The sequence below is a fragment of the Lates calcarifer genome, linkage group LG6 (assembly GCF_001640805.2).
Source record: "Lates calcarifer isolate ASB-BC8 linkage group LG6, TLL_Latcal_v3, whole genome shotgun sequence".
NCBI classification, from domain to species: Eukaryota; Metazoa; Chordata; class Actinopteri; family Centropomidae; genus Lates; species Lates calcarifer.
Window position 1 is genome coordinate 11,918,434 of NC_066838.1, and position 14,044 is coordinate 11,932,477.

The 14,044-nt window shown below is 39.8% G+C and overlaps 1 protein-coding gene across 1 annotated transcript; it reads left to right on the forward strand.

Moving 5' to 3' along the window:
* Positions 1-1,115: 1,115 nt before the first annotated feature.
* On the forward strand, positions 1,116-10,518 carry spsb1 (splA/ryanodine receptor domain and SOCS box containing 1). The gene is made up of 3 exons (XM_018665998.2): positions 1,116-1,313; positions 5,858-6,757; positions 8,906-10,518. The coding sequence occupies exons 2-3, from the start codon at positions 6,064-6,066 to the stop codon at positions 9,031-9,033; spliced, it is 822 nt and encodes a 273-aa protein (XP_018521514.1). The 5' UTR covers positions 1,116-1,313; positions 5,858-6,063; the 3' UTR covers positions 9,034-10,518.
* The last annotated feature ends 3,526 nt before the right edge of the window (positions 10,519-14,044 follow it).

Sequence of the window (14,044 nt, forward strand, 5' to 3'; positions counted from 1 at the left end):
TAAACCCATCAGAGAGTACCACAGACGAGGTATAAACCTAAAGCAGTTTTTTAATAGTTTAACTATTAATTAATGTAGAACTGCCTGCCTTACTGTAAAACTTAGAAATATGTGAATGAACAGCAGATGTGTGATGTCCTACCTGACTTGAACAGCATGTGAGCCCAGTGTAGTGTAGTGTAGTGCAGTGTCTGCAGTTGAGATTACACATTTAAAAAATCCTGTGGACTGAAGTTAGTTTTATATTGGAGAGTGGCTGTTGACTGGATATTTTAGTCCATCTTCAACAACGTGTTTAATTTTATTCATGGATAAACAAATTACGACTATTATATCTTTCTTTTTTTTAGTATTAATATGTTAAGATTAATGTGTGTGTGTGTGTGTGTGTGTGTGTGTGTCTGTGTGTAATTCTGTATTTACCTAAATATTTTTTATAAAATCAACAGTTTTGAAAATAATTAGATATTTAAGAAACACATTTTCTATGTACCAACAACCTCATATTTTAAATTTAACTTAGCTGTCACAAGTGTTTTTAAGGTGACAAAAACACAAATATATGTTGAAATATATTTAGAAACATTCAATCAATATATATCAAATCAGAAGTACTAGTGAATATCAAATATAGAAGGTTTGAATGTGACTTAGGTCTCATAAAAGAAAATTAAAGATTGGTTTCAGATTTATGGAATACAAGTTCAATCTATATTTCAACTGTGAAATTTAAATTTGTTTATTGTAGGGCTGCAACTAATGATTGTTTTTTTTTTTATTATTCGTTAACCTTTTGGTTTTTTATTTATTTATTTGTGTGTGTGTCTAACATACAGTAAAAATAATGAAATTGTCTATTACAGTTTCTCTGTGTCAAAGGTGATGTCTCCAAATGTCTTGTTTTGTTCAACCAAAAGTCCACAACTCAAAGATATTTAGTTTACTGTTTGTCTGACAAAGTCGTGTTTTAAGTTAGATAATTTCAGATGTGTGCACCACTGCACTTGTACATGTCTCATGAATAAAATTATAACACAAAAGCCGCATAAACTGCAATGCCAATATGAAGCCAACTTTGCTGTAGCTGCTGACCGTCATTAGGGAGGTCCTAATCTACCATAGCAGCTGGGAGCATTTTACCACGTGACGCGAGAGATGTTAGAGAGCAGCCATCATCATTTCACCTAATTCATGTCCAGCTTGAAATGGTAAAAGCTCAGACCACAAGGAAACAGAAAACTACGATGGAGTAAGTGAAGACCCTGAAGCCTTACCCCGTGTCGTCCACCTTGCTGTTTGACTGCCTCAAAAAGGTCTGTTTGCTGTGTGCCTTTCTTCCTCCTCTCCCCCCGTTTTCTGCTCATATGGTGGCTGCCGACGCGCTTGTTTCGGTTTCAGTGTTCCTCTTTACATCACATTTACATGTTCGATATCGAAAACAAAGCTCGTAAATTCCCGTCACTCCCCAAACGTCCAGTTTTTAAAAGGACTAATGAGGTGTTTCGTCTTCGCCCCTCGCTAACATGAGCCATGTTTTGTAGCTGTTTATGCTAACGCCGACGGTTTGTGCCTCTTGTTGTGTAACAAACGTTTCGAACGCGGCCGAGTCTCAGGTAAACAGAAACAACGCTGAAAATCAACGGTTCGTAACGTCCGTTTCACGCGCTCCTTTAGCCTGTGGTCGCGCGTGGAATCTCGTCGAACCTGGACCACACGGCTGCTTGGCCCACGAGAGCATATGAGAAGATTAGGCTGCTTTTACATTAGCTAGCATGACAAGCTGTTACGGTTTAACTGTCCAGAAGGCCGACTTCCACTCAGTTCCCACAGTATTATGGATAACTACTTAAACTAAAGCACATTAATAGAACAGTGAATACATTTTACTGTAACAAAGCTTGTGATAGGTTCATTGCTGTTACAGCCGTTGTATAGAGGTGTTGATTCAACTTTATGGTCATTATTAGGGCTGTATATAATGGACTCTTGAGAGATATTGAAAGTGCTTTGAATATCTGGTCTAAATGGGATGCATTCAGAGGTGTTTATGATATTTTGTCCATCCCAATTATGCCAGAGAGAGTCGGCCAAATATTAGGTACACCTCAGTCCTACACGTTACACATCCTCAGCATCACAAACTACAGTCTCTAAAATATCAATAAAGTGGAGACAATAAAAACTGAACTTTAACTCTCAAATTAAGATTTATTGCAGAGCTGTTGTGTTTAGTTAAGTGTCCCTAATAAACTGGAACAGAATTACATCTAAGAAAAGGAATTTGAACAAAGGAAAAATGTCATGAAGCTAAAACGCTGTTCAGTTTTAATTTAAGCAGAGCACAAGTCACAGAAAAGTCACAGACTACATTTATATTCAGCAGCCACATAATGCATAACACATTCAAGTGTTGTATCCATACAATGGATGACTTTGTCTTTGGTAAATCTTGAGCTGTATGTACTCAGAAGGTCAACAAACAGGCTAGGACTTAAGTTCAGGTGGGCCTGGTCTAAATTGGACCTTACAATAGAGACAAGTGTTTCCTTGGCCCAGCAAATCCAGTGAGCCCTTCTCTTGCATTTTAATCAGCTCCAAACCAACCCAGGGGCCCAGGAACCCCAAAGAGCCCAGGCCAGGATCCCAGCTCAGATATATCCCCCACAAGCCACCTTTTATGCTACTAATGGATATGTTTGTTTTGAAGTCCAAGGTAAATGTGGGAAGACCTTTTATTGTTCTGTTAGTTTAGATTTAGTTGTGCATGTTGTAAGGTGGCCCTATGCCATGGAGAGAGGGAATGGTAAACTCCTGACTCAAAGAGTGTGCAAATTAACATGTTTCACTCTTCCTGAATGCTGGACAGGCATTGAAAAAGAGATTGTTTACATTCAGATGCTGGCCACCCGCTGCTTGCTTTTTCTTCCCTCCTGTTTTCCAATCACTGAGGAGACATGACCCATTTAAATGGTTGTTTACTTGCATTAGAAGAAGAGCCAAAGCACTTCTCAATGAACTCTTGTCTACAATTCAATTAGAGTGGCCTTCCCAGCACCACAGTTTTCCACATTACACAATGCTCTCCACAGGCTCACTGCAACACAGCCCGAAATACTGAGACCAAAGAGCAGCAATAGTCACACCTGTGGCTGCTAAAAGTCACACCATGTCTTTGGGATATTGATCCTTAATTCAGAGTGTGGGGTATTAGGCCAAATAGAGTTTTCACTATAAAAGAAAGGCCTGACTACTGACCTTAAGTAGTCCTGTTGGCATTAAATTAAAGCTTCAAATGAAATGAATAATGTAAAAAAATTAGCTATGAGATTTTGTCAGGCTTTTCAGTGATAAACTGTATAAGTGCCCCATCACAGCTGTGGTCTATTTGTAATGGAGTTTTTGAAGTAAAGCACAGCAGGTGTTCATCAGGCTTTTATTGTCAAGTTTATGCGTTCCTGAAACCGTTTCTGCCTCAAAAGAGCTGTGTGTCTCTCAAACACGTCAGAACTTTTTTTTTATTTTTTTAAGCCAGACATTTTTATTACTGCTTTTCCTGTTGCCCTCTGACTAGACAACCATATAATAGGAAATGGCTGGAGTTTTTCCCCTCTTTTTTTCCCTATTTTTGGAGTTTGTGGGAATATTTCACTTTCAGAATAGCTGAGTAATGTTTCAGCCCATGGAGGATCAGGGATATGCTTTTTTGCTCCTTGGTGCTGCTTTTTATGTTCGTTAGTTTTCGTACACTATTGGCTTTTAAACCAACATCATAACGTCATAGCACCAAAAAACTGTCCAAATTTTTTGCACCCTTCACCATCATATTTTACTCCTGAATTTTTATCATTTGACCAAGTAAGGTTCATTCTAATTGTATTGGGTACACATTAAAAAATAGCATGACATAGTTTTGGTCTGGAGATATTGAGGCACTAGAAAAAGCCATCTGTCAGGATGTCAGACACTTTATGTTCTAGCTGCGTGATAAGTGGTCAAAATTGGCAACGTCATGGCATCACAGATTCTTGGATTGACTCTGCTTTATCAACAAAAGCTGGAGACGTAATGTGCAAAATTGAGGACAACTAATCAAATAAGGTTTTGGTGTTTTTTCATGTTGTTTGTGCAGCTTAATCCTAAATGAGTCCTTTAGCTAAAGGAGGACATAATAACACGGGTGTTTTCCATTTATACAATCAGATCTCTGTACACTGTATGGATCTGATTGTTCTCATAAACTGCTCAGGAACTTATAAGGATGTCTAGATCAAGATAGGCTGTTGCTCTTCTATGGATCGGGTACATTGGGATTAATATGGAAATGTATCGCAGTGTATCACTGACATGTCATATGGTCTTTTGTAGGTCTACAGCTGTTTTCCTAAGACAGGAACACACTGTTCAAATTTGGTCACCAGTATTTTTAGTTGACTTCTTGATAACATGGTGTCTCCAAGTGCACGTCTGTAAAATTCTAATCATGCAAATGGATTAAAACAGAATTCATCCAAACATAGCTTTGAAGCACATCAAGAGCTTTATTTCAAAATGTGACCTCTGTTGCATAATGTGTGTTGTCCTTACTGTAGGTCAATTATCATCATGAAGGCACAGTTCAACAAATGTTGGGTGTGTTTGCTGTGCTCTGTAATTGTTAAATATAAAGATTTAAGCAGGTATCTTCCTAACTGTGCTTGCTGACATTGTAAGGAATATATATATATTACTACTACTACTGCAGTGAAATCAATGGCCTACAAACCAAAGCATTTAACCATGCAGATGCATAAATCATTAAAACACAGTATTGGCATAAAGCAGTTCTGCTTAGTGACTTCATCAGTGATTTGCAACATTGCCTATAATCAACCAGTATGATCAGACACATTTAAAGTGGTAACTACCATGGTGTAAATGGTATAGAAAAATCTCTTGACAGCGGGCAAATTCATATAGTCTCATGGTATATACTGTTACACTGCCAAAACCCAGTTAGCAATTTGTTTACAAAGACTGTGTGTACACAGCAGCTAAAATCTGTCAGTTATTAAATGCTGAACTGCAGCTTTACAATCTGACAGTGTAACTAGGCCAGTCTATTCACTGTTAATAGTTCCATCCATTATATGTAATCTTTTCAATCTAGAAAGTACATTTGTGACCGTTGACTGGCAGAAACTTGTTGGTCTCGTCTGTCTTGGTTGACTCAACATGTTAGTGAATTGGCAGGGAGGAAAAACAAGGCCATACAGTCTTGATCTACTGAATCCACTGTTTGACTGCTACAGACTTTGATTAAGTTGAAGTGGTTGTGGGTCAGTATATCACAATGATAGTAGGCATCCTTACTGTAGGAAATGAGGCCATGGTCAGTAGATTTGTGCTTCCTGTTGCTGTTTAATTCTAATGTTATCAGTGTAAGTTGGTATTTAGCTTTACATCTCAGATTTCTTAGGTCATGGGACTCTGCTTTCTTTATGTTTTTATACACAAGCATCCCATGAGAACAAAGCCACTTTTGATGCTGCTCGACAGCCCTGCAGCTAATATCAGTTGCTGTCCACTGATTACCAAGTGAATCGGGTTAAAACATTGAGTGAATTTCCTGTTAAATGTAAATAGGCATTGTGACATTTACAGGAAGTGCTCTATGATGTAATTACAGCAGATGTTTTCTTGTCATCACTGGGCGTGGTGGTGTGATAAGGATGGACTTACAATATGTCTAATGTTTAGCTTGTTGTTTTGTAGGATCTGATGTTAATGTATCCTGGTACAAACAAAATGATGGCTAATTAGATAAGTGAATAATTAACTTGTTTGTCTTTTCTGCCTTCATCTCTTCTAATCTCTCCAGGTAGGCTTCCAAACAACACCTGGTCTGACCTTGGCTGTCTGCATCGAGTGGCAGAGGAGCAGAAACCTGCCTCTGGGGTTGCAGGAGCACAGTGGAGGAGAGGGTCTGAGGCTGATTACTCCCCCCATAAGTCTTTGAGGAGGGGGGAGGAGGAGGAGGAGGCGGAGGAGGAGGGGGAATAAGGAGCTGCTGTAACGACCCCGAGCATGGGGCAAAAAGTCCCAGGTGGCATCAAAACCATTGATATGCGGGATCCGGCATTCAGCCCCCTGAAGCTGGAGCTACAGGCCCTGAGTCACACCAAGCCGTCTCGACTGGATCTGCTGCTGGACATGCCACCTGCCAGCCTGGATGTCCAGGTCCAGCACTCATGGAACAACGATGACCGCTCCCTCAACATCTTTGTCAAGGACGACAACAAGCTGGTGTTCCATAGGCACCCTGTGGCGCAGAGCACGGACGCCATCCGGGGCCGTGTTGGCTACACAAGGGGACTGCACGTGTGGGAGATCAGCTGGGCCATGCGTCAGAGGGGTACACATGCTGTGGTCGGGGTGGCTACAGGCGACGCCCCGCTGCACTCTGTTGGCTACACAGCTTTGGTAGGAAGCAACGCTGAGTCCTGGGGCTGGGACCTGTGCAGGAGTAAACTCTACCATGACGGCAAGAACCACCCAGGAAAAACCTATCCAGCCTTCCTCGAGCCAGACGACACCTTCATAATACCAGACTCTCTCTTAGTAGTCTTGGACATGGATGAGGGGACTCTGGGTTACATAGTGGACGGACATTATCTAGGGGTGGCGTTCAGAGGACTTAAGGGCAGGAAGCTGTACCCGGTGGTGAGCGCCGTGTGGGGACACTGTGAAATACGAATCCGGTACATAAATGGTCTCGATCGTAAGTATAAAATTTTAAACTTTAAAATTTCTCTTGGTTATTCTTTTCTCTCCTAAATGACAGTGTTGTGTGATCTGTCATGATGTCTTGTGTACACCTCTTGCATAACCAGAGCATTTATTGATGCAATAAACAAGGGCGTGACAGTTGAGGGCTTGTCATACTAAACAGGCCATATTACTGCAGATGGGGTTATTATAGGGCAGCATTATTGTCTGACTTGCCTCGATATGTCTGCCTGTGTAGTATTATGTAGAGCAGTACATGTGATAACATGACTGATTTGTATTCTCGCTTCACCTTCCAGATTACATAGAAATTAATATTTAACTGTATCCCTTCCAGGCTTTTTCCTGTGTCCTGCTTTTAGGAAAGAGTTAACAGAGTAAAGATAAGATCTCACCACAACCTTCTGCCATTCTTTTTGTCATTAACTATACTTTGTCAGGCTGTGGTGCCTCCCTCATAGACTCAAGTGTTTATCACTTTAAAACATCCAGTGCTACTGAATAGTCATGTACCAAAAACAAGCTGCTTGTTTCCCCCCCCAGACAAATGTAAAATGATTCCAATTGGATTAATCCCAATTATTCCATGGTGAAGGGGTCATGAGCTTTCAATGAGGAAACATAGGTGCTTATCAAAACATGTTGTACAACCCACATGTCCCAAGTGCTCTGTGCTCATTAGATTTTTATGTTCGTCTTTTCCTCAGATCCTTCGACCTAAACTAGGTCGAAGGATCTGAGGAAAAGAAGCGCTACAGATGCAGTGATATGCATAAAAACCAGTTTGAATTTCATGTGACATCGCTCTGACTGTTGGATGTGGAGCAGTGAAATCCCTGATCTTGTGCACTGACATTAAACTCACCCAGTCTCACAGCATGTAGATCATGTTGTGGCTGTTTGGATCCAGTACACAGTGTTGGTATTGCAGCTAAAGAATATTTTTTCCTTGATGGCTCAGTCCTTACATCTACAAAGATATGTGTATTTAATGTCAATACTTTTTGAAGACAGAACAAGAATTTGTAGCATTAGTACTGAACTTTGGCACCGAATATTTTGTCAGGTTCTTTCTTTTTTGTTTGTTCTTTGAGCAAATATTTCCTTATTTAAATCCCAATTTAAAAAAAATTATTTTAGACATTATTTTAAATTGTTGTATGGCTACATATCGTATTCGCACTGCTGTTGAAATTTTTCAAGATGCCCAACTCTAAAGATCCATCACATTAAGACACGCAGTCAAAAAACTAAAGTTATACAAATATTATACAAATGAGAAAGAGATTTCTCACTGAATAAAAGATTTTATCAAGTAGCTGATTGGTCAGGCAGTACTAGCCAACAAATCACCAAAGCGTTATACCTTATCATTTGATCCATGTAAACTACAACACAGACACTGACTGAGTTTCAGTTCTTCTGCCAAGGAGGTTACGTGTTTATTTATTTATCAGCAGGATTACACAAAAAGTACTGGATGTAGGATGGGCCATGGGCCAGGGAAGAACCCATTAAATTTTGGCATCAATCCGGTTAAAGGGGCCATTTTCAACATTTTGGCCTTGGTGGAGGAATGTGCTCTACTGTGTGCCATTCTGGTTTATTAGTTTGATGCTCTCTCTAGTCCATACTCAGGGTAGTATGGAGAACCTAACTGCAGAACCCATGTGTTAATGCCACCATGAGGAATATTTGTCTATTTCAAAACTTCAGAGTGGATTTCATAACATTATGAACCTAATTTTTTCATTTTTATTTCTAAAAGCACAAAACAGCTCAAATTTCATATAACATCAACTAATGACAATATGAATGGAAGGAAAAGATTTTATAATTTTAGTTCATCTTTATCAAACACAGTAATGGCTCAACAGCCTACTAAAACTCATTATGTTCTCCAACAAATGATAAGGGTTATAATGCTGTTCAGTTCTCTTTTTTTAGAGCAGGTCATGGCCCCGGTGCTTACTCAATTTCATGTGAATGTCTATCCATTTAATAGACACAACCCATTACACACAGCCTCTCAGATATGAATTGAAGATACAAGCGCACACACTCTTGAAATAACGTTCTGCATTTGCAAATGCATAAAAATGCTCTTCCTCATGCCTCTCCCTGTCTTGTCTCCCTCCAGCTGAACCCCTCTCTCTGATGGACCTGTGTAGGCGTTCGGTGAGGGTGGCATTAGGAAGAGACCGTCTGAGTGAAATCCATAGACTGCCCCTGCCGGCCTCTCTCAAGAACTACCTGCTCTACCAATGACGGTGCTGACAGTCAGAACACACACACACAGCACACCCTCGTCTCTTTCTCATGTTTCTCTGGGATCCTTCTTGGGTTGAACCCGTTTGACAGCATTGCTCAAACCTCCAGGACTGACTCAGCCTCATGAATGATTCAGCAAGTATGCTTTTGTGTCGGTGGCTGGGCTCATTGTTGAGTTTCTTATCCTGTTTTTATGACTCTTTGCAATTGTATCCTCTAACTTTATAAAATCAGGAATCACTGAGCACTATGCACATGCTGATCCAGACGATGCCGTGACAGCCACCATATTGGTGTACCTCCTCTGGTATGTAAGTTGATGTGGCACATGTAGTCAGTACCTCTGCTGCGACCCCCAGGCTTTATCATTATGGATTTCTATCTTGTAGCCTTTTAAATTTAAATGTGATTGTCCGAAAACAAAGTTGTGTGATGGAAATTGAACGTGGTGCAGAAGTGCACTGTCAGTATCTGACCACAAGGTGGCATCACATACACACGTCAACTTGTACCTCTTCTCATGAGAGTTATAACCTCAAATCCTAATTGCTTTTAGAAAATTTGGTTTTAAAATTAAAAAAATTAAAATTAAAAAAAGTTGTTCACAAAACACAGAAAGGAGATGCTGACCACTCCATTGAGAGTCTATGGTGCAGTGTGGATGAATGCACTCTGAGGCAGCTGAAGAGCAGCTCCCACCACTCACTGCACTATCAGGTTTCTCTGTGATTGTGGATGTGCCCCATTGCTTACCATCAGGCATCTGACAAGAACATCATCAGCAGAAATTTTAGCGGAAGGATAATGTCACTGTGATTATTTGTAGCATGCATCTGCAGGAAATTCTTCTCAATACAGTCACAGTGTCTTTGTTTTTTGTTTTTTTTTAAATAAATTCTGTCACTCCTGCCTTTTTGTAGTTCAGTAGTTTTCAACCACATCCTGTTGAGGCCCAAGAGTAATGTTTTTATTAAGTCAATCAGTCTCATTGGCTGATTTCACCCGTTGGCACATGTTAAACCAGTGAAACAGCTCCTGTAGTGTCATGGTTAGTTGTAATGAAAACCTGCCACTCTTGGGTCTCACTGCCACATAGCTGAGAACCATTGATGTAGTGTTTGTGTTTTATGAGATGCAAGGGAGGGGATGGGTAGAAACAGACCATGTAGGTGAACTGGGTTGTGCCTAAATTGGCAAACTTTAGATTTAAGGCAACATAAATGACAAAAAAAGACAATCTAGAAAGTGCTGCACAAATGTAATAAAAGAAGGTCAGGTTGCCAACATATTGTCAAATGCCATATCATAGACCCATTGACTCTGGTATTTTTTAAGTGTGCAGACATGGTACACGTTTAGCACTCAGCTGGATGTGGACACACGGTGCCACACCTTACTTTTCCTTGCTCGCAGCTTCCATTTTATTTGTATTCCTTGTTGTAGATTTGTTTGTAAGTATCTATTAAAGATTATTTCAAATTATCTGTTGTGTTTGTACAAGAGTCTTTTGTTAAAAACATCACCCAACTTCAAACCATGGGGGATTGACAGTATTTTAATTGCAGCTTAAGGCAAACCAATTAAATGCTGCAAATAGTGACCTATAAAGCTGCTTCAGTAGAATCAACACCTGCAGCGTGTAAACTATTTAGAGGCTGTGTCTGACTCGAGGGGAAATACTTTAGATGCTGTCTATAAAGTATTTGATGAATGAAGTATTATTTGATGATGGAGTATTTGATGAATGTTCATCCATCCTCATCCACTCCTGTGTATGTAAAGTAAACTTGCCAGACCTCAAAGTCATTCACAGTTTATTTGACAAATCTGGATGTATGCAACTTGTTGCTATTCTAAAATGTAAAGATTTCATCCCAGTGGTTTTAAGACTGTGTCTGTTCAGACAAACATGCAGCCACTTCACACATCACTATTCTTTTGAGGGGTGAATATGAAACTACACTTTTAAACTGAAATGTAACAGATTAAAATAATACAGTATAATGTATACGAGGTCCCCACATGGTCCACCCACACAGGTGTTTTCATTTAGTTTGTCTGATTGGACCTCAGGACTGGGTGGATGTGTATATGTGGCCTTAGCCCTTTTCACTGAAGACATTTTGACATGTCACAGTAGGAACATCACAGGTGTAAACAGTTAAATTAATTACAGCTGAATTTCATTTAGCTGCTTCAGTTTCAGGGTCCTGGTATCGTGTTCAATGGTTCACTGTCACACTATCATGACTTACTGTTAAACTTACATAGAGCAGAGCCTTTGTTAATGTTAATAGTAACATCTGTGCTTTTCACACCATGACAAGTCAAAATGTTTGCTTTTAGGGCAGGACAAGGAGTACATGCTACATGGAGTTTGTTCACGTCACTCAACCTGATGAGAATAGTTGAAAACACCAGTGTGGATATGCAGGGAGTTAGTCTCCGTAGCAAAACAGTAATCTACCACCAGCAGTGAGCGTCTGACAAAAAAATAGGATAGACGGTGGATTTTCACATATTTAGACACATTGGCTACAAAGTATTTACTGTGCATAAGTCTATTTTAGTACACAGGGACTATGGGGAACATTAGTTTTAAATAACTGAATCCTTTGACCCTGAACTCTCTCCTGTCCGTAAATAGTGCTGGGCCCCTTTTAATGTTTCAGGCTGTTGGGAAATCTTGTGTTCCCGAAAACGGTATGAAACATAGCATGGAACATGGAAGTGAGCGCAGTGACACACACACGCAGCACTCACATCCATGTTCTCACCCAGATGTCTGAAATGTGCAAATGTCGCTTATTTAGCACTTTATTTATTTATATTCAGCCACCTAAAGAGTTAGCATTGCAGAGGATACATCAAGATTTTGGGCACAGACTGGGTATAAAAAGCATGTTTATATTGAAATGCTACTGAAGGTAAGGAAAACAAGCTCTAAGCACTTGAACTGAAAATGGGAAAAAAAAGCCCTGAGGGAAACCAGTATCAGAGGGGGCAGGGACTGGTGGGATGGGCACTGGGGGGATTTGAGCCTCTGCTGCTGCTGCATCAGTCTCCTGCTACTGTTACAGTTTCACTGATACAGAAACTGAGACAGTTTAATCCCTGTAATGGTTTAGCTTTTTACATGAGGCACAGGATTAGGTTCAGTTAAGTGTAAGTGCACACGTGCGCGTGCACACACACACACACAAACATAAACACTGTGTTCATCAGCTGAATCAAAGAAATCCAGGGAGACTTCTGAAAGCACCAAACAACCCAGATGGGATCTAAACTGCACCTGCAACTTAACAAGGACAGTAGCTCCAAAACAACATTATGGTGATTAAAAACAAGAGAAAAGAAACAGCAAGAGGAATTATACTAAGTACAGCTGGTGGATGAAAAAACACAAAAAACAAACACAACAATATACATGGGATTACTGAATATCACTATTCCACAGTCAGAGCTGTGAGAAACTGTCCTGTAGTTGCAGGTTTCATATTTGGTCACTTGGTGTCAGCATTTCCAACACTAACATAACCATGACGACCAGTCAAGATCAACCAGTCTCATTTTTGAGCCCGACAGTAAACTTAAGTAAACGTACCAGTAGAACAGTGTAAAAATACTCCATAACAAGTTAAATGTACTTGAAGTATAAAAGTACTAGTTCGGCAGAAATATGCTCACTGTGACTGGCCTATTATTGTAGAGGACATTATTAGATTATTAATACTGATGTGTCCGTTCATAACTGGACTGAATATTTTGTAAAATACTGAATAATTTTAGCTATTTGAGCCAAAAAAAAATATTCAAATCACTTTTTGGTGAAACTGCCAACAACTCATTACATCTACATGACAAAGAACAAAAGAACTCCAACCAGATGCTGCTGTTTTCTTCCAGTCTCACAAGCCAAAAAGGCTGGAAATCACTGGTTTAGTCTTTAAAAATATAACATATTCCATAAAGTCATCCATGTGTGTTTATGTAAAATATTAATCTGATAAGAGACCAGTAACCTGAGCTGTTAAATACATGCAAAGGAATAGAAATGCAGCAGAATAGAAATCTGAAGTGGCATAATAATATAAAACATAAGTATATGTTGCTCAAAACTGTACAAAATTGTGAATCCCAGTGTCAATGTTTCCTCATCAAACACTGTAAAACTCAGTCATAACGTAACTACCAAGGTCAGCAGCTAATGATTATGCCCGTCCCCACACGGTGGTCCTGATAAACAGCACAGTGTGACGAGGAAACGCTTTGTCCCTGTGTATGTATCCATGTGATGTAAAGATGTAATGACTGTGTATCAATGTACACTGTCAATACAGGACCACAAAAGTGTTGTTATGATTTCAAGTAGGTCGAAAAATCAAGTGAATCTGGTTTGACAAGTGTGTTTTGTCACAATGGCACAGATGTTATTGTGCAGGCTTTCAGACAAACAGGCTGTTATCAAGGTGATTGAGTAACTTATTTTTCTTTAGCTTTGATACTCAGCTGGAGTTTAATTCCAACTTTTACTACACACTGCTCTTTGGTGGGCGGCACATCACGTGTTCGCTGTGGCACAAGGTGTCATATTATGTCTCCTTTTGAAATCAAGGTCTTTAATTATAGGTAAACAAATAGTTTGATAGGAGGTGCTGCAGCAGGAGGAGGTAAAGAATAATTAGATAACTGGTTTGAGAAGTACCTTTGTAATGGCCTTTCTGGGACATATAATCCAGCTTTAACCTTATAAATTATTACAGAGTGTAGCTTTTACTTCTGTAAATTATTAAGTCTTTTGTTTTGTACTGAAGCGGGTGAAGGTCAGAAGGGACTCATCGGTTCAAAGTGTTGTTTTTGGGACCTATGTTTGTTGCTGGTGCTCCTAGTTGTGTAAGGCCTTGTAAAAGGCCAAAGACACAAGGTGGCGAGCACATGTATCTACGTCACGGACAACACCCACGCCCAGCCCACTGACGTCACAGCGAGTCGCTCATGAGGCGACAGT

Excerpts from the sequence above, each read along its gene's own strand:
- spsb1 (XM_018665998.2), top strand. The coding sequence starts at position 6,064 with ATGGGGCAAAAAGTCCCAGGTGGCATCAAAACCATTGATATGCGGGAT. Across the intron at positions 6,758-8,905 it reads GTACATAAATGGTCTCGATC|CTGAACCCCTCTCTCTGATG; the intron begins GTAAGTATAAAA and ends GTCTCCCTCCAG.